The 27,300-nt window shown below is 35.4% G+C and overlaps 2 protein-coding genes across 7 annotated transcripts; one reads left to right on the forward strand and one right to left on the reverse strand.

Annotated features, from left to right (window-relative positions):
• The first annotated feature begins 299 nt into the window (after positions 1-299).
• On the forward strand, positions 300-1,429 carry LOC127150869 (uncharacterized). The gene is made up of 2 exons (XM_051089562.1): positions 300-609; positions 975-1,429. Exons 1-2 carry the CDS (start codon positions 300-302, stop codon positions 1,427-1,429), a joined length of 765 nt encoding a protein of 254 aa, XP_050945519.1.
• Positions 1,430-5,438: 4,009 nt separating this feature from the next.
• Positions 5,439-25,184, reverse strand: LOC103503289 (uncharacterized). Of its 6 annotated transcripts, none has more exons than XR_007823733.1 (12): positions 24,944-25,184; positions 24,811-24,867; positions 24,526-24,680; positions 23,959-24,246; positions 18,040-18,169; positions 8,376-8,483; positions 7,482-7,584; positions 7,236-7,361; positions 6,933-7,126; positions 6,527-6,649; positions 5,905-6,060; positions 5,439-5,779 (listed from the first exon to the last, which is right to left on the reverse strand). XR_007823733.1 is itself a non-coding variant. In XM_051090315.1 (11 exons), exons 2-10 carry the CDS (start codon positions 24,861-24,863, stop codon positions 6,556-6,558), a joined length of 1,251 nt encoding a protein of 416 aa, XP_050946272.1. In that variant the 5' UTR covers positions 24,864-24,867; positions 24,944-25,184; the 3' UTR covers positions 5,439-5,877; positions 6,527-6,555. The 6 variants fall into 6 exon arrangements, 4 of the variants coding, with proteins under 4 accessions (XP_050946272.1, XP_008465655.1, XP_008465650.1 ...); XR_540774.3 differs by having other exon boundaries at positions 5,905-6,044; positions 24,944-25,183; XM_051090315.1 differs by lacking the exon at positions 5,905-6,060 and having other exon boundaries at positions 5,439-5,877.
• Positions 25,185-27,300: the final 2,116 nt, after the last annotated feature.

The following is a 27,300-nucleotide window of genomic DNA, read 5'->3' on the forward strand; positions in this document are numbered from 1 at the left end:
TTTCAAAACCAACATTGGTATTATATGATTAGGTTAACAACATTTCAAATTAACGCGTTGTTAGGATTATTTTCCAACAGGGTGTCAATCTATAATTTAGAATGGACGAACACGAGTTGGCGTCTATTGTAAATGCATTCATAGCATCCCAACGACAGTTGTTACTAATGTTGGAGCTCTTGAAGAACGATACGAAGAGGATAACGCACATCCCGTATGAAACTAGGCATAGGATTAGACAGTTAGCTTACTTTCGCATGATTCATGGGTCAGACCTTGTCTGTCGCCAAAGTACGAGAATGGACCGAAGATGTTTCGCCATTCTGTGTCACCTACTGAGGACCATTGCTGGACTAACGTCGACGGAAGTCGTCGATGTTGAGGAGATGGTAGCAATGTTCCTCCACATTCTTGCGCACGATGTGAAAAATCGTGTCATTCAACGAGAGTTCATGCGGTCGGGTGAGACAATTTCCCGCCATTTCAACATGGTCTTGTTGGCTGTCATTCGACTTCATGAGGAGCTGTTGAAAAAACCACAACCAGTGCCTAATGAATGCACAGATCAAAGATGGAGGTGGTTTGAGGTACACATTTGTCTCCAACTACGTACTTCCAACACAACGACGTTAGTTCTTCTCAATAATTTTTAGTTATGCAGTGCAGAATTGCCTAGGTGCATTAGATGGCACGTACATAAAAGTCAACGTTCCAGCAAGTGACCGGGCTAGGTATAGAACACGCAAGGGGGAGGTGGCCACAAATGTACTTGGCGTGTGTGACACGAAAGGAGATTTTGTTTACGTACTTGCCGGTTGGGAAGGATCAGCTGCGGACTCACGCATCCTCCGTGATGCCCTTTCAAGACCTAATAGGCTTAAGGTGCCCAAGGGTAAGTAACAAGGGCATTGTACCTATGAATGGAATTTTAGAAGTAACAACTGCGACATTTTAATCGTGCATTGTGATTACAGGCTATTACTACTTGGTTGATGCCGGGTACCCAAATGCGGAGGGTTTCCTGGCACCATACAGAGGCCAACGCTATCACTTACAAGAATGGCGTGGCCCTGAAAATGCACCTTCAACGTCGAAAGAGTTCTTCAATATGAAACATTCTTCTGCTCGTAATGTAATCGAAAGAGCATTCGGTGTCTTGAAGGGTCGATGGGCGATACTGCGAGGAAAGTCATACTATCCTGTAGAAGTTCAATGTCGCACAATACTCGCATGTTGTCTCCTCCACAACCTTATCAATAGGGAGATGACAAACTTTGATATAGAAGACAACATAGATGAGGTTGATTCCACCCACGCGACTACTGCCGCCGATGACATACATTACATAGAGACGTCGAATGAGTGGAGTCAATGGAGGGACGACCTTGCAGAACAAATGTTTACTGAATGGGAGTTGCGTAACCAATAGAAAAATTAAATGTTCCCCGTTCATTTTCATACTTAAGTAGTTGTGGCAATAAGTCTTATTTTGTCATAGTTTTTGTAACATGATTATTTTGAATGTATTGGTTAACCAATTAACTTACTGCCAAACTGTTTTTCAGCAGGAGTTCATTGTACTATGAAATTAATCGTATGTATGTTATCTAATCATATGGAACTTAATGAAACTAATATGTTTTGCGTTTTACGTCTAGCATGACAAGTTCATCGAGCCTACCTAAACATACTTGGACTAAAGAGGAAGAGGCAGGCCTCGTGGAGTGCCTCGCGGAGTTGGTCAATGCTGGTGGGTGGAGGTCCGACAATGGGACCTTTCGTCCCGGGTACTTAAATCAGCTAGCGAGAATGATGGCCTTCAAGATCCCAAGTTGTAATATCCATGCTTCAACCATCGATAGTCGAATCAAATTGATGAAGAGAATGTTTCATGCACTTGCGGAGATGCGTGGCCCAAACTGTAGTGGTTTTGGGTGGAATGATGAAAAAAAATGCATCGTCGCAGAGAAAGAAGTCTTTGACGATTGGGTAAAGGTGCGTTACTAGATATTTGAACACTTGTTTGATTATTTCAATACATGGACTAATAATTTATTATTGCACTTATACAGAGTCATCCGGCGGCGAAAGGCCTCCTTAATAAGTCGTTTGTCCACTATGACGAACTGTCGTACGTGTTTGGCAAAGATCGTGCAACAGAAGGTCGGGCTGAGAGTTTTGCGGACATTGGGTCAAACGATCCTCCTCGGTATGACGCATTTGCTGCTGATGCTGTGCCAGATACGGACTTTCCGCCAATGCCTGATGATTTGATGGAAACAAGAACCGCTAGGGTCAGTGAACGTAGAAATGTTTCAAGCGGGTCTAAGCGGAAACGTCCAGGACATGCCACAGATAGTAGGGACATAGTTCGTACTGCCATTGAGTATGGAAATGAACAACTTCATCTCATTGCTGAATGGCCTATCCTACAACGTCAAGATGCTACCCAAACACGTCAAGAGATTGTTCGACAGTTGGAGGCCATCCCTGAGCTCACATTGATGGATAGGTGTCGCTTAATGCGTATACTTATGCGTAACGTCGATGACATGAAAGCTTTCCTTGAAGTTCCCGACAATATGAAGTACCCGTACTGCAGCATCATTCTTCAAGACAACCGATGACTAGTTAGTTTGTTGTATTTGTATTAATGAAACTTTTCTTACTTGGACTATATGTTATTCTTCTAACTTGTTATGTCTTATTATATAACGAACTTGAAATTCTGTTGAAGTTAATTAGTTTGTATTTTCGTTTCGCTTTCAAATGTAATGGTATGAATTGTTGTATTATCCTATTAATGTAGTGTTTTCGTTGAAGTTTTTTTTTACAATATTTATAAGTTGCTAATACGTGGAAATAATTTGGTTTAAATACGCTAATGAATTTACGGATTTACGAATTAATTTTGGACGACATAACGTAAGAGAATTATATTTTCAAAACCTAGTTACAGAATTATGTTTAGATTATTCTAATTACATAATTGAATATTGATCATGAAAAAAACAATAATATATTTTTTATTCTTATATTAACATTCCTTATTTAAAAAAAATAACATAAATCTAATTAACGTAATCTTTGCCCCAAACAAGTTTTATAATAATACTACAATAATAACTCTTCCTCCAAACACATTTTATAATAATACTATAATAATAATCTTTCCCCCAAACACATATTATAATAATACTACTATAATAATTCTTTCCCCAAACACATATTATTATAACACTACTATAATAATCCCTTTCCCAAACACATACTATTATAACACTACATTTCATATTTCTTCCCCCAAACACATATTATAATAACACTACCAATAATAATTCTTCCCCCAAACACATATTATCATAACACTATCAATAATAAATCTTCCCCCAAACGCATATTATCATAATACTAGGATTATCATAATCCTTTTCCCCCATAACTCTTTCCCTCCCCCAAACACACCCTTAAGGAAAATAACTCGAGTAACAAGAAACACAAGACCGACAAAATTTGAACATTTGAAAAGCAGAAACAATTGTATTATTACTCATTTTGCATCAAATTTTATTTGTATTAAATAATGTTTTTTTTTTTTGTCTATTCTATTATGCATAGGTTATTATTTTCAAATATAGAATTTCTGACTAATTCTTTAAGCATAGATTATTATTTTCAAATATAAAAAAAAAATCAAGATATTTACAAAATATCACTATCTATCTACGATGAATTGTAATGAATTAAGATAAATAGTAAGTAATAGACTACTATTTGTGTCTACATGTATCATGACAGACACATGACACAAAAGTAGTCTACAGTGACAAATAAATTGTGATAATTTGCTATATTTATAAATATTTTTAGAATTTTTATTATTTAAAAAAATTTCCATAACATTTTATATATTATATGATTAAGGGTTTGTTTGGATTGCATTCTCAAGTGATTAAATTAAAAAATAATTTTTTTTGAAAAAAAATATCATGTGTCTAGTAACCACCTAAAATAAATTTTGAAAGAATGAATTTATAGAATAATGTGGTTTAGGATAAACACCTAAAACCAACTTTTAAAAAAATAAATTTTGCGCTTAATGGTTAATGTCTCTAAGTCATTTTTTTGTAACCGCTGTTAGTTTATTTTTGTCAATTGTTTTATGGTAATCGTCACGGGTCAACTTTTGCCAATTGTTTTTCTATGTTTATTATTGGCCAATAGCCAACGACTATTTTTTTTTTAATTGTCATTGTTTGACTTCCAATGATCATTATCCCCAACTTCTAATTATCATTTTATAGTGAATGTCTCCGACCACCTCAAACCACCATCCTCAATGATCGTTGTCGAACTTCTATCAAAATCTCTATGGACAAATTATGTATATATATATATATATATATGTATGTATGTATGTATATATATAGATCTTTTACTCTATTGCAAATCAAACAAATTTTTGACTAAGAACACATTTGAAAAAACAAAATTATCAAATACACATTTGTTTCTCTTTTAAAGAGTTTTTAGAAAAATGCATTTTTTAAAAAACATATTTTTCTTAATTCGAAGTTATGTTTAAATCGTAAGATAAAAGAACAAATGCAAAAGTAATAATAGTAATAATAGTTCTAAAATGTTGTAAAAATGAGTAACACAACCAACAGACAAATATGGAGAAAATATAGTATAACAATAATAATATAAAAAATAAATAAATTTGAAAAACTCTCCAAATTTCCCAACTATTTCCAAACTTTTGGTATTCTTCACCAACGTGTCTTACATTGAAAATCTAACAAATGCCTTATATTTATAAGCATAATCACAACTAACAATATGTAGATTTAAGATACATGGACTACATGAATAATGAATAATGATACATAAGAATTAAACCTTCCGAGGCATCAAACTTGGGCAAATAACACATATTTAATATATTGATAATGAAACCAACATTATCTATCTTTTTTTTCCTTTTCATAAACATAAAACAGAATAATTATTGTTTAAGAACTTTTTTATTTGTTCTTAAACAGAAAACAAAGAGAAAAAAATATTGAACGACAGCTTACTATAATATTCTTTATAGTAAATGGTTAATATGTCATTAATTGTCTACAAGTACTTAATATAAAATACTTATTAAAGAATGAATTATAAAAAATATGCAACTTTTATATAAATTTCATGACCTACCCTCTGACTAGTTATAGTATATTTTGGAAGTTATCCGTTTTAATTCACATATTTTTTATTTTAGTCCATAATTTTATAATGTTTATTTTAATCCTTAATCTTGATTTGAGCCATTCATTCTAATTTTACTTCAAAATGGTCACTTTTTAAAATATCAAGCACCAAAATGAATCAAAATTCAAAGTATAAAAAAATTCATGCCGAAAGTATAAGAATCAAAATGAACCAAAGAATGAAAACAGTATTTAAAACCTAAATAAATAAATTAAAAAAGAAAAAACTGAAGAACTAAAGGTTTACAAACTCATTCGACAAAGATAAGGTCCAGAAGTTCAAAACAAACGCTTATTTATGAAGAATGAGATATTAAAACTATCTAGGAATTATCAAAGTGATATTGCCTATCTAAAACTCGTTTCTACACATACTCTCAACATGGAATGAATATTGGGATAAAAAGAGAAGGAAAAAAGTATCACAGATGACCAAAGTTTGTTGTGCAGACTGCTAAAAAGATGTTGATTTATCTGTGATTTCATTGATTCTGGCAGTGATCTGCAGAAACAATTCTGGCCTGAGGCAGCAAAGCAAACAACCAAAAAAAAAGAAAAAAGGAAACACCATCAATTTCCATGGTTTCCACACCCACACCTTCAGCCCAGCTAGAAAACTCTGCAATAAACAAAAAATTGCCAAAACCTTAGCTTCGTTCAGTCAACTTTGAATGTTTCTGTTCTTTTTCTTTCCCTTTTCTTGAAGCTAGAATGATGTGTTCTACATGGTTAAGGCTATAATTTATGATTCTTCTCAACAGCTCGCTTGTTTTGCTAACTGCAACCCTGAAACGATTAACAACTGAAAGAGTTTGTTGACATTTATGAAAAGTGACAAAAGAATCATGAAGAAAGCGAACGATATCCAAAATGGAAAGACAGAAGATGAACCAGTCACTTGGGGGTCTTTTTACTAATATTTGAATTGAGTTATTTCTGATTGAAAGGCAAAATAAGTTATTGAGTATGAAAATGAGAAAAAAGGTCACATCTCCAGATCCCATTCCCAATATCAATATGCAATCATTGTCAACTGATTGCAGCTTTGAAATTAAAATATGAGGTTAAGTTATTTTCTTCTTCTATATGGAGAAAAGCAATCGCTGTTAGAGGGTGTTATTGGACCTTTACTTGATTTAATCAATTTTTCTGCCATTTGCCATGGATATGGTATAGGTGGATTAGATATACCGAAGAGCAATAAAAATGATTTAATAGAGATGAAAAAAAAAAAAAACAAACAGACAAACAGAAAAAAAAAAACTTACCAACTATACGTTGAATAAGAAGGGAGCTGTCAGCTGCCAGTGGAAGACCTTTTGATTACCAAATCATCAGCTGAATAATAATCAGCAATAAGCCGATACATGTAGGATGAGTTATGGCCACCACTGTCAAAGTGACACGGAGTAAAAATGAGAAAAAGCAGCCAAAATATTATTTTCCCTAGGAAAAATATCATTATTTGAAATCCAAATGTTTAATAGAAAATCGAGCCGAAGTATCTTGGTTTAAAATGTAGAAATTGTATCTTTAAAAAAAATTAAGAAACACCACCAAGCATTATTCCCATACAATTCCTTTTTATCCCGGAGTTGAAGGTAAGGGAATGAAATTCAACAACAGCACAAAAAAAATTCTTTTGAAACTACTTAAGAGAGGAGCAGCACTTACGTGTCAGTAATAAATAAACTAACAAGCGAGGGTGGCACATAGTCAAACGTAGGATTGACTACATGGAGAAGAGGAGAACCAGGGCAAGTTCCAAAGTCCATGCAATCTGAAAATTCACCAAAGTCCAGTAGCTCTGACGGTGACCTCAGTTCATTGAGTAGAACTTCGGGATTGTGAGGATACAGAGGGCATAACTGTCAAATAAATAACAGACATTTGGAAAAAATAATAACGATAAGTTATTTTCCTACAATTTTGGGTAGAATTATAATAGAAATAAATTTACATGAAAAGAAACAGCACCTTGTGACTTCCGGCTAGCACAACAAAAGGAACAGCATGCCTTTTAGCTGCAAGGGCCACCATATTCAATCCGACTGGTGCCATGACACCACCATTTGCCATGACAGCATGAGCTCCAACTATTACCTTGCAGAACAGGTTTGAAGATGATGCCATCTCATCAGTTGTCATGTCGATCCCACTTTATGCATAGGTTTAAATAAAATGCATTCATATGTGTACACAAAATATACAGCGATCACCTACCATATTCACCCGTGAAATCATGGCAAAAACCGCAGAATCAGTAATAAGTGTGGTCTGTAAACCTCTTGTAGCCAACTCCTTAGCAAGAAGATGACCCTGATATCTGTTGTAACATTCAGAAGAAACATGAGGCAGTGTGAACCAAAAATATCTAAGAGTAATATCACCAAAAAGCTACAGTACATTTATGGCAATTGGCATGTCTGGATGTGATTTCAAATGGTTAAAATCTCTTTTGCCATATTAAAAATCACTTCAAAACATGTCTTTAATCATCCTAAGTCCACGATTTTCATTCTATTGATTGAATCAATAAAAATAAATTTCAGATTGATTTTATAAATAACAAAAGAGAAATTTTCGTGGATAAAAAAAGATGTCAAACAAAAATAGCAAAAGAAAGAAAGAACACTAATAAATACTAATAGACTTCTATCAATGATAGACTTATATCAGTTTCTGTCACTATAGTATCAATGATGGACTTCTTTTGGTCTCTATCACTATTAGACACCGATAGACTTCTATCTATGTCTATCAGTAAGACTTCTATTAGTTATTATCACTGATAAACATTGTCGCAAGGAATGTAGAAAATTTTGCAACGTTATAAGAAAAGTAGAAAATTTTTGCAACGTTGTTAGAGATATAGTAAATTTTTTAAATAGCGTCTATCTAGGTTATAAAAAATGTACAAAATTTTGCTATAACTTGTAAAAAGTTCGGTCAACTTTTCTATATTTAAAGAGCCCTCATAACAAAATTGTTTTTAATTATTTTATAATCACTTTCAAGTTTCAAATATACCCTTAAATATTTTATAGTTTTATTAATACTTCAACAAATATAAATCTGTGCCATAACAGACGGCTAGCTTTAGCTATTAGCTCAGACCTTGGAGCACCCTCAGCAACAAACACCCGGAAGGACCTTTTCTTCTCCTTAGCAGCACAAAGAAATTCCAACACTGTTCTGGAACTCCCCAAAGTCAATATTACCTCACTGAAAATTTTGGCATTTAATATATGAGGATATTGAGGTAAATTCATAAAGAGGAATTTCAAAACCAGAATTCCATAAAGTGAAAAACCTCTTAAGTTTTAATTGCATATTTCATATTGAAGCCAGAAACAGAGAATGATGCAAGTAAATCAAATACAACATTATGCAATATTACACAGAATAAAGCTGATTAAATAATAACAAGAAGATTTATATAGGAAGAGAATTGAGTGTTGTCGTTGGAGTGTATGTGTCGAAAGGAGAATGAGACGTGCAAACCTTTTGGAAACGCAAGCGAGCTAATAAATTATGGGGAAGTCTGAACCTATCATCTCTTTGTGGAGTTCCGGAAACATTTCTTTTCAGAATCAGGAGTTGTGTTGCAGGGTGGCAGATCTGTCAATGGAGGAGACAGACTTTCTGTGTTGGCTGATGGTGTTTATGGCACGACCAAAATTCTTTAAATTGTGGCAAGATGATGAGTGATCCTATTCATAGAGCTGGCTTTGTTCTAGAATGTATTACGTAGTTTAAAATGAAGGTGCCGAGGATGGAATTTTTAAATGGGAGTGAGGTGTGACAAGTGGTGGAAGGTGATGCTGTTACTGAACATCAGTTGGAAAGGGTGAGGCTCCGATGGTTTGTGCCTGCAAGTGGGGAAGTGAAGAAGAGAAGAAGTGAAGCTCAATGTGGATGCCTCAGTTATGTCTAAAGGTCGGATGCGTGTTGGGATGGTGGGGTGTGATTTTCAGTGGTCGATGTTGTTGGCTGCTGCTGATGCCCGAAGGATGCACTGTGATGTGCTTGCTGCCGAAGCCTTAGGCCTTCTATTTGGGATTAAAAAGGTGGTGGAGATGGAGTTCTCAAATATTCAAATTGAATCGGATTATGCAATTTTGGTTAATGCAATTAATAACAATCTCCTGAATCATTCGTCAATTGGAATTATCTTGGATGAAATTAGGGAACACAAATTATTAGTGTTTCTTTTATATCTCGATCATTTTTTTTGTGAAAACAACCACTTTCATCGAGAAAGAATGAAAGAATACAAGGACATACAAAACAACCAGCCCAAAAAACCACCTTTTTAAATGGAGGGAGACCGACTAAGTAAAATGTTGCCTATAGAATAGTTACAAAAGTTCTTCAGAACCAAAGCCGAAAGAGACACGTAATATCTAACCAATGACCAAAACTCACTATGTCTTCTCTCTCTACCCCTAGACACTCTATCATTCCTCTTGCCCCAAATATCCCAAACAATAACACACACCTCAGCACACCATAACCCCCTCCCCCCACTAAAAGGCGGATGGAGAAGGAACTTCTCACTCGTCTCTCTAATGCTCCTCGAATCGACAAAGCTAACACTGAACTCCTGAAGGAAGGAGTACACACAGACCTCACAAGATGACATCCAAAAAAGGTGATCAAGATCTTCCTCCGCCATCCGACACATCTGATAGACCCCCAATTAGATTTGTTTACGGCAGAAGGAAAAGTTAGTTATACCAGCTGGAGTTTGTTACATTAGTTTGTTATATTAGTTGTAATAACACTCACATGTGAGTTAGTTAGAGGCTGGCAAGATTAGTATAAATACTAATAGAATTTAGGAGGAAGGATATGAGAATTTTGTAAGAAGATTTACTGTAATTTCTTGAAAGAGAGAAAGGAATTGAGTTTGCTCAATTCCAGAATGTACCCCTTATCAAAATCTAAATAGAAGAGGAAATTCATACCAAAAGGTGGTGTTCCATCAACATCAAACAACAAAAAGGCCCGACAAGCGAAGTCTTCCTCTTGACAAGCCTATCAACACTGTTATCCTGGCCAAGCAAGACCTACCAGATAAAGAAACTTTTTTCTTCGGAACTTTAGTCCTCCAAACCACATCAAAAACTAATTCCTTAAGGGGAGCAGAATCTACCAACAACCCAAACAACAATTTACAAGAAAATTCGCGACTAGGATTAGGAATCCAACACAAGCATATCTTGATCTTGTAATCTAATCATGTTGCTCATACTTTGGCTAATTTTGCCTCTAATAGTTGGGAGAGTGGGCTTTAGAGATGTAATTTTCGAATGTGGTTGTGTGTTGTGTAGAGATTGAGGGTGATAATGCTTTGTGTAACCCTTCTATGGGTGTTAGTTCTTATTAATTTGATTGTTTATGAATTTTCAAAAAATAATAATTATAATAATAAGAAAAGATGGACATCTGAACAAGAACAACAAAATGTTGAATGCCTAACACGTTATTTGCTCTTCCTACTATATAATCCCTCATGCACACAACCTCGACATTTTCACACAATAAAACCCCTATACTTATTCATACACCATTACATCACCCTACCCAGTCCTCCTCCTTCATCCTTCCTCCTAACACCATTACATCACCCTACCCAGTCCTCCTTCATCCTTCCTCCTATCAAATGACGCATCCATGTTCCGAGGTTTCTATCATTCCCTACGACCCACCAAACTTTCACCTTGCCCACACGGTGTGAAGCAAGGAATGATCATTGATGAGATTCCTCAAGTTGCTGTCCAGCACACTAAACCAAAACCTCCAAACCACGTGATGAAAAGCTCAAGCTTAGAATCTTCGAGCAGGTAAGTGGTTAGGCAGCAAGTTTCCAAGCCTTGCATTGGGAAGCCTGGAATACTAGGTGTGTCCCTGAGGTAAATGGTAGGTGCACCGTGTATGCCACCATTCAAATTCTTTCCAAGAACCTTGAAAGCCTTTGATAGCCCTTTGATTATTCAACCAATTATCATCTTTGAAAACTAATTTAGCAGCCACCACTTTCCTCCGCGGAAGAACTTCTCACAAGAAAATCACCATAGACGTTAAGACAATTCAGAGGTTTCCAAGATCAAAAGCACCAAAAGAAATGGGTTAACTGACCATGTACCACCTAACCTAGGTAGGAACCTCCTTCCTTATCGTGCCCTTACCAGTAAAAATAATATCTCATAGATTCTACATTGATAAGGGACATGTTTTTGGGCATGAAAAAGTGGGGATAAGAAGAAAGGTTGAGTGAGAAGCTCGAATAAGAGTTAACCACCCGAGTGTACATTTTCCAGATTAACAACTTGCTTTGAATAATTAGAGTCATTCTCATTGGAATCCATAACTAGATGTTCTTTGGGAGCATTTAAAGGGAGGCAAAAATCTGGGTCAAACCAAGAGCCAAAATCATAACCCCACAATTGAAGCTCGCTCTTGAACAGTAAAATTGAGACCTTGACATTTCAATCGGTATTCATATTTTATGTTTTATCTGCAATTAATTAGAGGTTCTACATCTACTTGAACCCATGCACCATCCAACATACTCTTTCCTTAAGGGGTCGTTTAGCCCACATGCTTTGTGATAGAACTCTTTCTGGTATTCAATCACAATCTCTCTTATTGATAGCAATACTCAATTACAAGTGATATTTCTCTCTCTTGGTTATTCTAATAACAAAAGACTTTCTCATAAGATTTCCCTATCTATTTGCTCGTCTTCTATGGCTATTTATCATATGCAGACTCAACTACTTTTCTAACAAAAATCCTGACTGACTTGACTTAGCTAACTGATTGTAACTGTTTTCTGTTATCAAACTTACAAGTAAACTTAATTGCTTTTCTTTCTTCTACTGTATGTTTAGATGATAGGGGTCTATCATTACACTCCTCCAAATTCACCTTGTCCTCAAGGTGAAGATCAAGGTAGCGTTGCGGAAAATCATCATAATCTTCCCACGTTGCCTCATTTCCCGATAATCCCTTCCATTTGACTAGGACGTCCCATCCAGCTACTTTGTTCTTTTGATACCCGTAGATTTCTTCAGGGATTGCTTGCCATTTGTGGTTTTCTGTTATACAGGGTAACTCAGCTACTTCCATTTGATGTTCTCCCTTCATCTTCTTCAACTGCAATACACGAAAGATTGGATGAATGGATAATGATTCCGGAAATTCCAGCTTATGAGCTACTGGACCGATCTTTTCTATGATTTTGTAAGGCCCGAAAAACTTTGGAGCTAGTTTTTCGTTTCTTCTTTTGCGTAGTGAGACTTGCCTATAAGGCCTTATTTTTAGGAAAACCATATCACCCACCATATATTCTACTTCTCTCTTCTTTTGATCTGCACTCATTTTCATCTTTTCTTGAGCAATCTTCAAATGCTCTTTTAGTGCCCCCAAAGCTATATCTCTTTCTTTCAATTGTTCATCTAGTGCAGAATTAGGGGTGTCTTGATCTCCATAGTAAATTAGAGGGGATGACAATCTTCCATAAACAGCTTGAAAGGGAGTGATCCCCAATGATCTTTGAAATGTATTGTTGTACTAATATTCTGTCCAATGTAATCATTTGGCCCACTCCTTTGGTCTTTCACCACAAAAACAGTGCAAAATATGTTTCAACGCCTCTGTTTACTACTTCTGTTTGACCATCTGATTGAGATGGTATGCAATACTTCTATGCAACTTAGTGCCAGCCATTTTAGAAAGTTCTTTCCAAAATTGACTTAGAAAGACTTTGTCCCTATCCGATACTATAGACTTAGGGTATCCATGGAGTCTTACTATCTCTTTGATGAATAAATCAGCAACTGGTTTTGCTGTATAGGGATGCTTCGTCATCAAAAAATGTCCATACTTGCTAAAACGGTCTACAACCACAAAAATGATTTCAAATCCATTGGATTTGGGCAGACCTTCTATGAAGTCCATGGAGATGTCACTCCATATGCTGTTAGGTACTTCCCGTAGTAGTAAAAGGCCGACTGGTGACAAAGCTAATGATTTATTTTTTTTGGCATATTAGGCATTGCTCACAATACTTCTTCACATCTTGTTTCATCTCTTCCCAATATAATTCTCCAGCCAATCTCTTATAAGTTCTGAGGAATCCAGAACGTCCTCCAAATACAGAGTCATGATAAGTGTGTAATATTGTGGGAAGCAATGTAGATGTCTTGCATATCACTAGTCTATCCTTGTATCTTAGCATACCTTGTTGGATGGAAAATTTGTTTCCTCTGCCTTCACCTTCTTCCTTTAGTTCAACAATTATTTTCTGCAGCCGTCATCCTTTTCTACTTCCTCTTTGACTGCTGCTAAGTCAATCAATGTTGGTGCTGTTAAGCTACATAACTGCACCGTGGGGGGCATTCTTGATAAAGCTTCGGTAGCCTTATTCTCCAGTTCCAGTTTGTAGATTACTTCAAATGAGTAGCCTAGGAGTTTGCCTATCCATTTTTTATATTGGGGCTGAATTACTCTTTGTTCTAACAAGAATTTTAATGATCTTTGATTTGTTTTTACCAAGAATTTTCTGCCGAGTAAGTAGGGTTTCCCATCTCTGAACAGCTAGAACAACTGCCATAAGTTCTCTTTCATATACTGGTTTGGTTGGCTCTGTCACGTACTGCTAGTGTGTGGCTAAAGTAAGCTATGGGGTGTTTGGACTGCATAAGCACTGCTCCAATCTCATAACCTGAAGCATCTGTTTCCACTTCGAAAATAGCATTGAAGTCTGGTAATGCTAGTACTAGCAGTGTGATCATAGCATTCTGTAACTTCTGGAATGCTTCCTCATTCCATTTGAACCTCGAAGTTTCAACAATTGTGTTAGTGGGCTGCTATTGAGCCATAATGTTGCACGAATTTTTTGTAGTAACCTTTTAGGCCTAGGAATCCCCGTACCTCCCTTACATTCTTCGGTGTTGGCCACTCCTTAATTGCTAGGATTTTTTTGGGGTCAACTTCCACTCCTTTACCTGAGATAATATGTCCCAAGTAATCCACCTTGTCTTTGCGAAACTGCACTTTTTCTGATTTTCATATAATTCATTCTCTCCTAATACTTGTAGAGCTAGCCCCAGGTGTTGTAGATGAGATTCCAAATCCTTGCTGTAGATTAATATATCATCGAAGAACACTAGCACGAACTTCCTTAGGTATGGTTTAAAGATAGAATTCATCAAGGATTGGAATGTAGAAGGTTCATTGGTTAATCCAAATGGCATCGCCATGGATTCGTAATGACCTTCATGGGTTTGAAAGGTTGTCTTTTCTATATCCTTGTTGCTCATTCGTATTTGATGATAGCCCGCCTTTAAATCGATTTTAGAAAACCAAGTAGCCCCATTTAATTCGTCGAACAGTTCTTCAATCACAGGTATTGGAAATTTATTAGGAATGGTGACGTTGTTTAACGCTTTATAGTCGACGCAAAAACGCCAACTTTCATCTTTCTTTCTTACTAATAAGACAGGGCTAGAGTAGGGGTTGTTGTTGGGGCGTATGATTCCTAATTTCAGCATCTCTTCAACAAGTTTTTCCATCTCCTTTTTCTGTTGATGAGCTATCGATAAGGTCGAACATTGACTGGGTTGGTTCCCTATTTTAGGTGGATGTGATGCTTTATATTCCTCTGTGGTGGTAAATTTTCAAGCCAAGTGAAGACATCTTCATATTTCTTCGGTACTACCACCACTTATTCTTCTATAGTCCATACTTCTTCAATTTCTCTTTCACTGTCTTCTGATGAAGTGCTTCCTCCTTCCATCGAACGAAACTCTACTAAGAATCCTTGGTCAGATTCTTCCCATGATTTCATCATGTTCTTCAAGCCAACTCTTGCTTTGGTTAGGCTCGAATCCCCTTTAATGATGATTTTCTTCCCCAGATGTAAGGTCATGGTCAGAATTTGCCAACCAACCTCTGTGTTTCCTAGTGAGTACAGTCATTGCATTCCTAATACCACATCCACTCCTCCTAACTCCAATGGTAATAAATCAGCTATTACCTTCCACTCATTCAAGATTATTTCCACTGATTCACATATTCCTTTGCCTTTTATTGCTACACCAGATCCTAGGATCACTCCATAGTGTGAGTATCCTTTGTGATCAATTGTAACTCACTGGTTAATTTTTCTGATATAAAATTGTGGGTGGCTCCACAATTTATCAGCATTACAACTTCTTTTTCCTTGATTTTTCCTCTTACTTTCATGGTACTCGGGTTGGAAAGACCCACAACTGAATTGATGGACAACTCAGTTACAGTTTGATCTTCCTCTGCAATTCTAACCATCTTCAGCTCTTTTTCTTCATAATTTGTATTTTCTATTATTTCAAACTCTTCATTATCATTCTTTATTACATACATCCTCAACTCCCTCTGCTCCTTGGCTTTACACTTACGATCATGAGAGTATTTCTCATTGCAGCGAAAACAGAGGCCTTTCTCTTTCCTGGCTTGAAATTCTACATCGCTCAATCTCTTCAATGGACCTTCCTTCTTAGTTTCTCTGGTTGGATTTGTTTTCGAAGTAATCGTCCTCATCGGAAATATAGTGTTTCCCTTATCGTTCGAAGAATTATTAGATTTCGTAATAGATGAAAGATAAACAGAGTACTTACCTCCACTGTAGCCTTTAAGATTGGCTTTGTTTCGGATTATTTCCCAATTTTCAGTTTGCTAGGCCAATAGCATCATTTCGGCTAAACCAACCGATCTACAAAACTCGACTTTGGCTTTAATCCATGATAGAAGCCCATTCATAAATGTTCCTTCAATTACTCGATCTGGTAAGTCCGATGATGGCACCATCAATTTATGGAATTGATTTCAATATTCTTCCATGCTTGATTCTTGTCGGATTCTTAGGAACTGACCGCAAATGGATCCTTCCCTTATTGATTAGAACCATATGAGTAATCGCTACTTCAAAATTCAACCAATTCGTGAATTTCTTCCGCTCTTCCTACACTCTATACCAATTCAAGGCTGGACCTTCGAAACTGATTGTCGCCACGCCATGATCATCTTCTCAGAATCTGTCAACTTCTGAATCTGAAAATATTTGTCTGCACGAAATAACCATGCATCTGGATCCTCACCGTTAAACACAAGCATCTCGACTTTTTTGAACTTACTTCGATCATTATTTTTCTCTTCACTCTCTTTTTCGTTACTGTTTGCTTCATCAATTAATTCTGCCACCTTTGTTTTCATTTTGCTTGATGAGCCCTCTGATTCACGAGATTGTGATTGTTCTTTCATCATTCCTTCAATATACTTCAAGATTAACTGCTGCTGATGCTGATTCTTTTCGTTCTGTGAATCTATCTTCTCCAAATGTTTCGTGATTTTTGCCTTGAGTATCGATATCCTTTGTAGCTCTGTTTGGATGTTGATAATCTCTTATTCAATAGCTTCAAATCTCTCTTCGGCTTTCTTTGCCATTTTTCTTTTCTTGCCCAAGACTGAACTTCTCTGATACCAATGTGATGGAACTCTTTCTGATATTCAATCACAACCTCTCTTTATTGATAGCAATACTCAATTACAAGCGATATTCCTCTCTCTTGGTTATTCTATCTCAAAAGAATTAACCAAAGACTTTCTCATAAGATTTCCCTATCTATTTACTTGCCTTCTATGGCTATTTATCATATGCAGACTCAACTACTTTTCTAACAGAAATCCTAACTAACTTAACTAACTGATTTTAACCATTTATGTTATCAAACTTACAAGTAAACCTAATTGCTTTTCTTTCTTCTATTGTATTTTTGAATGATAGAAGGTCTATCACTTTGTAAACAACTCAATTTCAATAATAAAACCTCTCGTTATTTACACATTTGTCGAGTAAGAAGCCTGCTCTTGAACTTGAATAGCTTCACAATTATTACTCAATACCTTTACTTGTTTGTATTCACATTTAAACCCAATAATAATTCGGAGGTAATAATTCTCACAAGTTTGAGGAATTATCCTTAGAGGTGGAAGATCAAAGAGTTTCTTTTTTTCCTTTTCTAATAGGCTGCTTTTCCCACCTAGAATCAACTAGTAATAAACCTCTCATAAGAAATCTATTTTTAAGTTGAGCAAAAAGAGGGGATTTGAATCTAATCTTTTGCACAATTTCTTTAACTAGTTGAGCATAGAAGCAGGTGACAAGGCCATAAAGTCGGCTCATTTGAAAGCCTAAGCCAAGAAGGCAAGAAATAAGTGACGGGCCCTTTTAGAGTTTTAAAGATAGGGTAGGCTTCAATCAATCTTTGGTTGTCTAGTGAATGCTCGTTCTGTAAGCTCATGTGGATCTCTCCAAAGAAAACTATTAAATTAATTTTTTAGGATAGAGGAGATGGGAGCATATTCTACTTGTTTAATCTCTCAAGAAACTTCGGTTTCACCATTTGGTTTCCCATTTTTTTAAAAAAATAAAAAACTTTATAAATTAGTGAGGAAAGCCGCAATCCTCCCCTCCAACGAGAGTCAACAAACAATACACCAACTTACCAAAAAGGAAATAGAGCACATGAAGACAACAGATGAAGGTATTTGCATAAGGTCGTCTTGATTAGGAGAAAATAATATAACATTAAATCTATTCCAAAGTTAATAACCTTTTATTGCTTCAGTAAGTCATAGATGGCTCAGAATCAGATCAATATGATGTTAAAGGATACAAAAACAATAATAATAAAAAGCTTAGATTATTAGAATTAGTTAAGGTGAGAAATACTTTTGATGAATGTGCTCCACTGCTTGCTCAGCAATCTGTTCATGACAAGTTGCGATATCCTGAATAAGCTCATTAACAGCTTCAATTACATCATGCTTGAGTTTCCGACTCCTTGAACTTTTATCAGCAGCTGTCAATGAGAACAACTTGTTGGAAAAGAGAAAACTTGCATTCCAAATAGAAAATGTCAATGCCTTATTCATAGTTTCACCATTCATTAGCAAAGCTTTCTAAGTCTTTCAAATGAAGATACTGGGGAAGTTCTTTGTTCTTTAAATGTTTATCTATGTTCCTAGCTACTCTTTACGTGCTTGTACTTCTTGCTTGTTATTATTTTTTTCATTTTACACGTCTTTGGGAGTTTGTATCCCTTGAACATTTATTCATTTTCGTTAAATTACGGGAAAGTTGGTTGTTGTTATATATATATAATAAATAATTAAATGAACAGAGAACCACTCCACATAGCAAACGAACACATGAATGGATTAAGAAAAAAAAGTTGAAACAAACATGCACATTTTGTGTAGATTTGTGTTCAAGAGAAGTTGAAAGCAATTAAAATTATCAAGGACCCTACAACAAAAATCGAGAGAGAAAGGGAAATAAACAAAGATGGGGGTGAACAATTTCCAGTAGTATGGGTGCCCTTGTGTGTAATCTAGTTCCCTGAAGAGGCTACTCCTACTGCTTCCATAATCTCGCCATCCTTATACTTATTAGAAACTAAATTTCTTTTGGATAAGAACTTATTAGAAAGTAAATTAATCCTCATCAATCACGATTCTTAATCATATTTCACATATATACAACTAGACCTCCAAATATTCACATATAGGCATCATCTCTCCAACGCATAAATGGTTGGGAATTCACGTTTTCATCATCTTTGGTAAAATCAAGTCCACCGCGTAGACATTCATAAACTGCTCTACCATAATTCTTAGCGGATAATCCCAATTTCAACCAAAACGGGTCTCAAATTCCAATTTGCTCTAGGAGATAGAAGCAGAACGTGCCAATGATATCAATATAAAAATATATCTATAAATTTCAACCTCACAACAAATGATTTTTCATGCCTAAACCAAAATAGGAGTCCAACACTAACTACATAAAAGACCCAATCCAAAAGAAAGCATTAAACCTCATCGACTCCCAAACTTCTCTAGGTTTCTAAAACTTTTACTATTACACTCCAACAAAATACTCGCTAAATATCAAGAAAGCTTGCTTTTCAAAACATCATATACAGAACTCCCTAAAGGAAGAGTGCAAAACTGCCTCCTCCAACAAAGAACACTCATCCCCTATTCTGAGCCTCACTAAACCCAAAAGATCTCTGCCACCAATTGCAAAGGTACTTTGCACACTGGCACTCCCATAGCAAACGACTCGGATCCTTTTGATGCCTCCTGCAGATAATACATCATTGCAGAAGCAAAACAAAATAGGAATCTCTTAGGACACAATCCAGGGTGTTGACTCTCCAAGTAAACTCTGCCAGTGACCTCTTTGGGAACTTTTATCATCCACAAAGGGGAAAAGAGTAAAGCGTGGAGAGCAACCAACTAAGCAGGAGAGGGTAAAATGTTAATAATAGAATGGCTAGAGAAACACCTAGCAAGATTGAGGGATAACAACCTAACATCCTTCCTCACAGGAAGGTTAAAGCAGCCACAAAGGATAAAAAGGAGCTAAGCCATCTCAACTATCTCTCTATCAAACAAAGGCCATCGAAATCCCAAAGAAATCAAAAAATGTTAAGAGAAAACAGCATTGAAGCCACATAATGCAACTTCTTATTAAAAAAAAAAGGGTAAAGACGAGGAAATCAGTCACGAAAAGGTTTGTCTCCCACCCACCAACCCTCCCAAATAAACACTTAGGTGTTGTTTGGGGAGCTCAGTTGATATGGAATGTCTGGAGTTTATATGTCTGGAGCGTTCATATGTATGTGGAGTTTATATGTTTGTGCTTGGGAGTGTATAGTTGTTTTGTTTGAATTTTTATGTATGTGTTTAAGGTGCAGGGTTGAGTTCATATACCAGAGTATCTTGTGCAATTTTTATAACCACTACTTAAAAAAAAAGAACTTTTTTATTCAATAATTCTACTTATCTTATGTTTGAATAAAATATGAATTACAATTTTTCTCAAAAAAAAAAAAAGAAAAAGAAAAAGAAAAAACAAAGAAAAAGAAAAGAAAAGAAAAGAAAGGAAACTAGTATAAACTAAAAAGGAACATAATTTTGATAAGAATTTTGTTTCCTTTTCACATTAGCCATTTAAAAATGGTCTTGTATTGGGATAAAAAAAAATACTCCCAATCGTAATAACCACACATTTTCTGCTCTGCTCCATTTTAAGCTTAGGTTTCTGCCTACCAGTTCAATTCATCCACAGTTTCCACCTCATTGCTTCTAGTCTCCCCCTTCTTCCCTTTCTATTTAGCCTAAACCCAACATATTATTATTTCTCCATCATTTTCTCTCTTCAATCACTTTCCAATGCCCATTCCCTTTTTGGGTTTTGTTCATTTTTCATATTTTTCAAACATCTTTTGAAGATTTCCACCATTTCTATAAATTTAACTCATAAACCCTTTATCAGTTGAAGTGCTCTGTTTTTTTGTTTGTTTTCAGAAAGAACCCAAATTGCAGAAGTGGAGGAAATTTGTTTTGCGTTTCACTAGGAATCGAAGCAATGGGAGCCCATTTAAGCCAAAAAAAGAAAGAAAAAAACCTAGTCACATCCATTAATTTATCGCCCAATTTGGTTTACACGGCGGAGCTGAGATCTGCTAGATGGCTTGTAAGGCCAATACCGATTTCATTTGATTCCACGCTTCAAGCTCACACTAACCAAGCAATCAAAACCTTCATTGTTGGCACCGAGGTTATTGCACTTTTCTTTGAAAATCAACAAATCTTAGAAGAAAATAATTGAGATGAAATGAGAAATCTAAAAACAAACTGACGGAAAAACACTTCCATGGAAGATCAGAGATGAAAATCCAAATGGAGAAAGCTTTGAAAAAGGAAGATTTGATGGTTTGGGGGGAAGGAGCTGCTAAGGTTTGAGAGAGTTCAGAGAGACAAGAAATGTTGTGAGGGAAGAGTAAAAGACGGCTAGAAGGAAGCATGCAATCGGTGATATATTAAATCATTGTTTTCAAGTCATGGTGAGTGAATATAATAAATCGGTGAGGTAGGAACTTGGGGCCCCAAACACTGAGTTGGGGTAAAACTCAACTCATCTCATCTCATATCAGACCCCCAAACAGCCCCTTCGGTTGTTCCCCACAGAATAATTGATGAATTGAGAAAAGGGTGGAAAACTTTACCGCATAAAAGTTAAAATATACCATTGTCATTAGAGGTCAAAGAAGCCAACAAATTGACAAAATGTCTAATAACAATCTTTTGTTGAAGGGAAACAGTGGATCTCCTTTCTATATTGGGGAGTTTGAGTTTAGACTCTTGAGGAGGATTTTCGTACTCAGTGCCCTGATCCTACTAGAGGTGTTTCTTGTAGGTTTTTTCGTAGTTTGCTCAACCCTTCCACCCCTGTGAATTTGTTTTCTCATCTCTTTGGAAGGTGAAAATCTAAAAAAAATAAGAAGTTATTTATGGGTAACCCACGAATAAGCTAACATGCTTGATTGGCTTACAAGGAATTTCCCTATTTAATCGAGTTGTTTTGTTGCATTTTTTTTCAGAAGGTCAAGAAAGTCTTAGATCATATCCTACGGTATTGTGATTTCTCAAAATCAGTTTGGAGGTATTTTTATAGGACTTGGTTTTCATATGGCCACTCTCATAGACTACAAGGAAATGATTAAGGGTTCTTCCTCCATCCATCGTTTTGCAAGCAGGGATATTTTGTGGCAAGTTGGGCCTGTGCTGTATAGTGAGGCTTATGGTGGAAAAGGAACAATCGAATCTTTACGGTGGAGATGAACCCATGAGATGTTTGATCCTTAGGTTCAATGTTTCGCTTCAAGATCAGTCACGAAGGCTTTTTATAATTATTCGTTAGGTCTTTTGTTACTCTCTTTAACCAGATCTATGGTGGATAATGAACAATTGAATCTTTACAGTGGAGATGGACTCGAGATGTTTGATCCTTTGTTAGATTAAGAGTTCTTCCTCCATCTACCTTTTTGCAAGCAAGTGAGATTTTGTGGCAAGTTGGGGTTGTGCTTTATTGCAAGGCTTATGGTAGAAAATGGACAAAAGAATCTTAACAATCGAGATGGACCTGTGAGATCTTTGATCCTTTGTTAGATTCAATGTTTCTCTTTGAGATCAGTCGCGAAGGCTTGTCATAATTATTCGTTGGTCTTTTGTTACACTTTTTTAATTAAAATAAACGGCTTTCATTGAGAAAAAAATGAAAGAATACACGAGCACACAAAAAACCAGGCCCACAAATAACAAAGGACACCACTACAGAAAGGGAGCCCAGCTATACAAAATCATGTCAAGAGGATAATTACAAAAAGTTTCCAAAATCAAAGCCCAGAGAGAAACATGATACCGAATAACCAACCAAATCTCCCCACTCCCCCCTTCAACTCCCCTAAACACCGTCCTACTCCTCTCAACCCACGAAGCCCACAAGATGGCACAAACACAAGCATGCCAAAGAAACCGACCTCTTTCCCCACAAGGCGGATTGAAGAGGAACTCCTCAATCATCCCACTAACATCTCTATGACGAGCATATGACAAACCAAAAGTATGAAGAAAATCAACCCACATGCGACTCGCCCACTCACAATGCCGAAGAAGGTGATCCAGGTCTTCCTCTGCCTTCCGACACATAATGAACAAAAAGAACCAACTAACGAGTCAAAATCCTAGACAACCTATCCAATGTATTGAGGCGATCGTGAAGAACCTACCAAGAAAAGAACCTGGCCTTTCTAGGGACCTTAATCCTCCAAACCAAAGAGAAGACCAACCTCCCGTGATGGTAGGGTTAACCAGACACTAAAAGAAAGACTTACACGAGAATCTCTCCAAAGGAGGACTCCAAACCCTCACATCTCCCCTCTCAAGACAGATAAAATCGCTCTCAAGAAGGGAAGTGATGACTCCAAACCAGATCTTCTTTTGTGGGTCTTTTATGCCTCTGTGTTATATTCTTTGTTTTTCCACTCGTTAAGGGGAAATGATTATTTGTCAAAGAAATCCAAAATCAAACAAACACTTGATTTCCAAATGATTTCAAAACCTTTTAAAAAACAAAAAATAGGAAGCAAATATGTCATTACAAGAATATGTTCAGCAAACTAAAACAACAAATTAAACTTTACGTATATATACAACAAAAGATAATATTGTAGCATACATACATTAAATGGCAATCCAACCTTAGCTCAATGGATAAAGGCACCAATTACCATCGTAGAGATTGAGCTTCGATTCCCACTCCACTCCCACCATTGTTGAACCACAGAAAACATATATATTGTGCATGGATTACCCCAAAATGAACTTTTTGTAATAAGAAACCAAGCTTTAACCGACTAAAATGAAAGGATACCAAAAAAATTCTCCAAAGAATGATACTAACCTGATAATTATAAAAATACCCTATTAACAAATGCTCGTAAAGAAGGATTTAATCTAATCAAATCCCAAATATCTTCCCCCAACCACTAACCCGCGTTCCTCACAAGCCACCCCCCCCCCCCCCCAAAAAAAAAAAAAAAAAGCCAATCCTAAGGGAGGATTTAAGAGCACCTACATAAACATCGAACAACACCCTCTATTACAACCCTGTAATCAATTTTAATCAAACGAATCAGTAAATGCTTTAGACATCACAATCAAATGCCATCAAGCACCACATAAATGTAATTAAGTAATTGTAAATAATCACTAATAACCATATAACAAGGAAGCTCACATTTGCTTTTTCCTTCTGAATCACCTCCAGATGATGAAGTTTGATGAACTGATGTTTGGTTAGGAACATCTTCAAGAAGAGTTTGCAAGGACGGTGGCCGCAAAGTGCTTCTTGCAGCAGCTGCAACAGCAGCAGCTGAGAGGACTGGGCGATCATCTTTTTCAATGTCATCTTCATCATCACTAACTGCTGATAAGCTTAACCCAGCAATAGAAGCTGTGGTGAGAGAAAGATCCTCCTCTCTAATAATGTGCAAAACACGCCTCACAATATTGCCCACAGCAAGCTCTGCAGTTGTACATCAACATATCTTTAAATGCCAGTGAATAGCCAATAAATTAGAGGATTTAAGACGAGAAGAAGAAGGCTATAGACCATAAGGACAGTGCATACAGTAACATGGGAATGACCAAATAATGATAATTGATAGGTGATTAACGACTCATTTTCAGAGTGAATAAAAAGCAGCTATGGAAACACGTTGAATTTTGTAAAGGGTGAACTCCCAAACTGACAGATTGGGTTTTAAGCTATACTAAACAAAATTAATAAATCAAATATATCTACCAACAGGATTCGCAGCAATCAGCTGCTCGCCAACAGCTTTAACAGCATCAATCAAAGCAGCCGCCTGATTCGTGTAGGGTATTCGCTGCGCCGAAATGACAGAACGAAGCAATTCAGCCGTATGCTTCGCTGTGGCCAAGGAACCCTCAATTTTCCTGCCACAAAATCATCACAAACTGAACTATAAAAAAAAAAAAAAAAAAAAAAAAAAAAAAAAAAACATATTCAAAAAATACGAAGGCTAAACTCAATTTTCCGAAATATCAACAATTCCAAAGAACTAACCGCTTCTTAAGCTTGATAACGAAATCATTCACAAGGGCTTGCACGTCTGGCATAATCCTGAAGAGAAAAGAGAGGAAAGGCTCAATCTAGAGAATATACTTAACGGAGAAAAATTGGTAACGCGTAGACTTACAGCTAATATGGATGTATGAAATAGGGGAAAAGAGGGTTGTGGCGAGCTACAGAGATGAAGAGATTAGAAGAAAACTATAGTGGGAGCTGCAGCAATGGAATCCGGGCTTCGTTCTTGAACTGGAAGCGGAAGTTGAGATGTTCTTCAGTTGTTTCTCTCTTCTTTGGCCCCTTTCCTTCTTGTTTGCGTATTTTGGGTTGAACAGACTTTGGTGGATTTTTGGGGCAATAGGTTCGAACCCTTTTTTTTTCCTAAAATTTGTAATTTATTTAACCACCTTAATTTTTTACCCCCAAATAATTGATCAATTTCACCTTAATCTTTTTCGATAAAATTTGTAATTTTCGCTTTCAAAAATATTTCTTAATTCATTTTAAAATTGCATAGATACTTCAAGTTTTTATCTTCTAATTAGCTCTTGTTTAAATAACTGCTTAAAAAATATCCTTATTAGGCATTTTGTAAGTTGGACTGCACAATTTGATAGCACTCTAAACCAATTATTTTGCATGTCTACTTCCATTTTATTCCACCAATGTTTTATTATGCGCTTACTCGATAGGATTTAATCATAAACAAGATATAATCGGGTGTTAGAATAAAACATTAGGTTTAACGAACCACTCAAAACCATAAGTAACAACTGAGTCGAAGAAGAGACAAGATTATCAAAATGCCTCTAAGACCAATGTCGCAATGTTTCTCTCATTGTTGCACTATGCTAAAAAAACATAGTTGTTATTGTTAGTAGCATCGCTATAATGTCACGTAGGAAAAATAGAAAAGGATTAGCTCACGTTATTTGGCACCAAAGATTCCCCAACTATGTTGTAATGCATTGAGGGATGTTTGGTGGTCCCTCTCCTTATATATATATATATTAAATAGCATAAGTTGAGGAGGGTTTGAGACCTTCTGAACCTACATTAAATTCGTCGAAGTCTTCCTTATTATAATTATGGTAATGATCCAATTTGGGGGTAACGGCTTCTTAAAAGAATAAAAGAATTAGAAGATTTTTTTTCCTTTTAAACAATTTATAGAAAGAGTTTTAGAGTAATACTGTAGAACGTAAGTCTGCATCCTACCTAGAAATTTTTAAATCAACTATTTAATTATTTCTTACAAATCTTTTAATTTGAATCTTATTCAAATCAAATAATTAATTATTTGAGTTCAATTCAAATTAATTAATTTCCTCTTCAATTATTTAATTCAAATCTTATTTAAAATAAAATAATTTAATTATACAATAAATATTGTAAATGACAAAACTATTGAAAAATTTTACAAAATATATGGAAATTTTAGACTTTTATTAGTTTTTATCAATGTCACTAATAGACATTGATAGACGCTATCACTAATAAATTTATCACTTTGTTATATTTTATAAATATTTTAAATTCATTTTTTCTATATTTAAAAATGTCTCTCGATTATATGAATCTCATATATATAATTAATTGTTTGAATCTTTATTCAAATGAATTAATTCTCTCCTTCTATTTAATTTGAATCTTCTTCGAATTAAATAATTCATTTATTTACATAGAGATTATCAAAATAATTATTTATTATTTAAATCATATTCAAATTAATTAATTCTTCATATTACAAAGTTATAATTTAAATATTATTCAAATATTTTTTTAATAAATCATATATTAATTGTACAATTAATATTTTTCCTTCAAATTTATCTTCTCTCTTTCGATCGTTAATTGATTATTGTTCATTTGTGGTGAGCTAGTAAGATAACTTTATGAACCTATAGATTCTAAGTTTTCAATGATCAAATATCAATTGATTAAATCGGCTTTCATTCATTAACTATAGGACATACCACTATATACCCATAATTGTCTTATGCATTGTAGAATAAGTTGTGTTCATGAATATCATCAGTATAAACAAGTCTATCATTCAAGAGTTGTTCATGTTGAGATGTTGAGAATTTTACATTGGAAAAACCGATGGGCTACTTCTCTCATTTATATTGTTAATTGGTTTTGAGATGGGATCTCATATTATCAAATAAGGGTGTAAGAATAACCTAACAAATATGGGTTGGATTGAAAATTTTAATTTTTTTCGAGTTGGGTTGGGTTGAGGGTTGAGGGTGAAAAAATTTTGTTCTACCCAACCCAACCCAAATTAATAATATATATATATATATTTATAAGTCTGGGCTACTGATTTTATATTATTAATTTTCTTGGTGCGGATATTGGCAAGAATTGATTGAAACTTTATCGTGGACTCATGAACACACACCTTTGGCTAATTTGATTCAATGAAAAGATGAACTGGTAGTTTTTTCCATTGTGCAAGCAATATATATATAGGAAAAATAA

This window comes from Cucumis melo, chromosome 9, assembly GCF_025177605.1.
Source record: "Cucumis melo cultivar AY chromosome 9, USDA_Cmelo_AY_1.0, whole genome shotgun sequence".
In the NCBI taxonomy this organism is placed as follows: Eukaryota; Viridiplantae; Streptophyta; class Magnoliopsida; order Cucurbitales; family Cucurbitaceae; genus Cucumis; species Cucumis melo.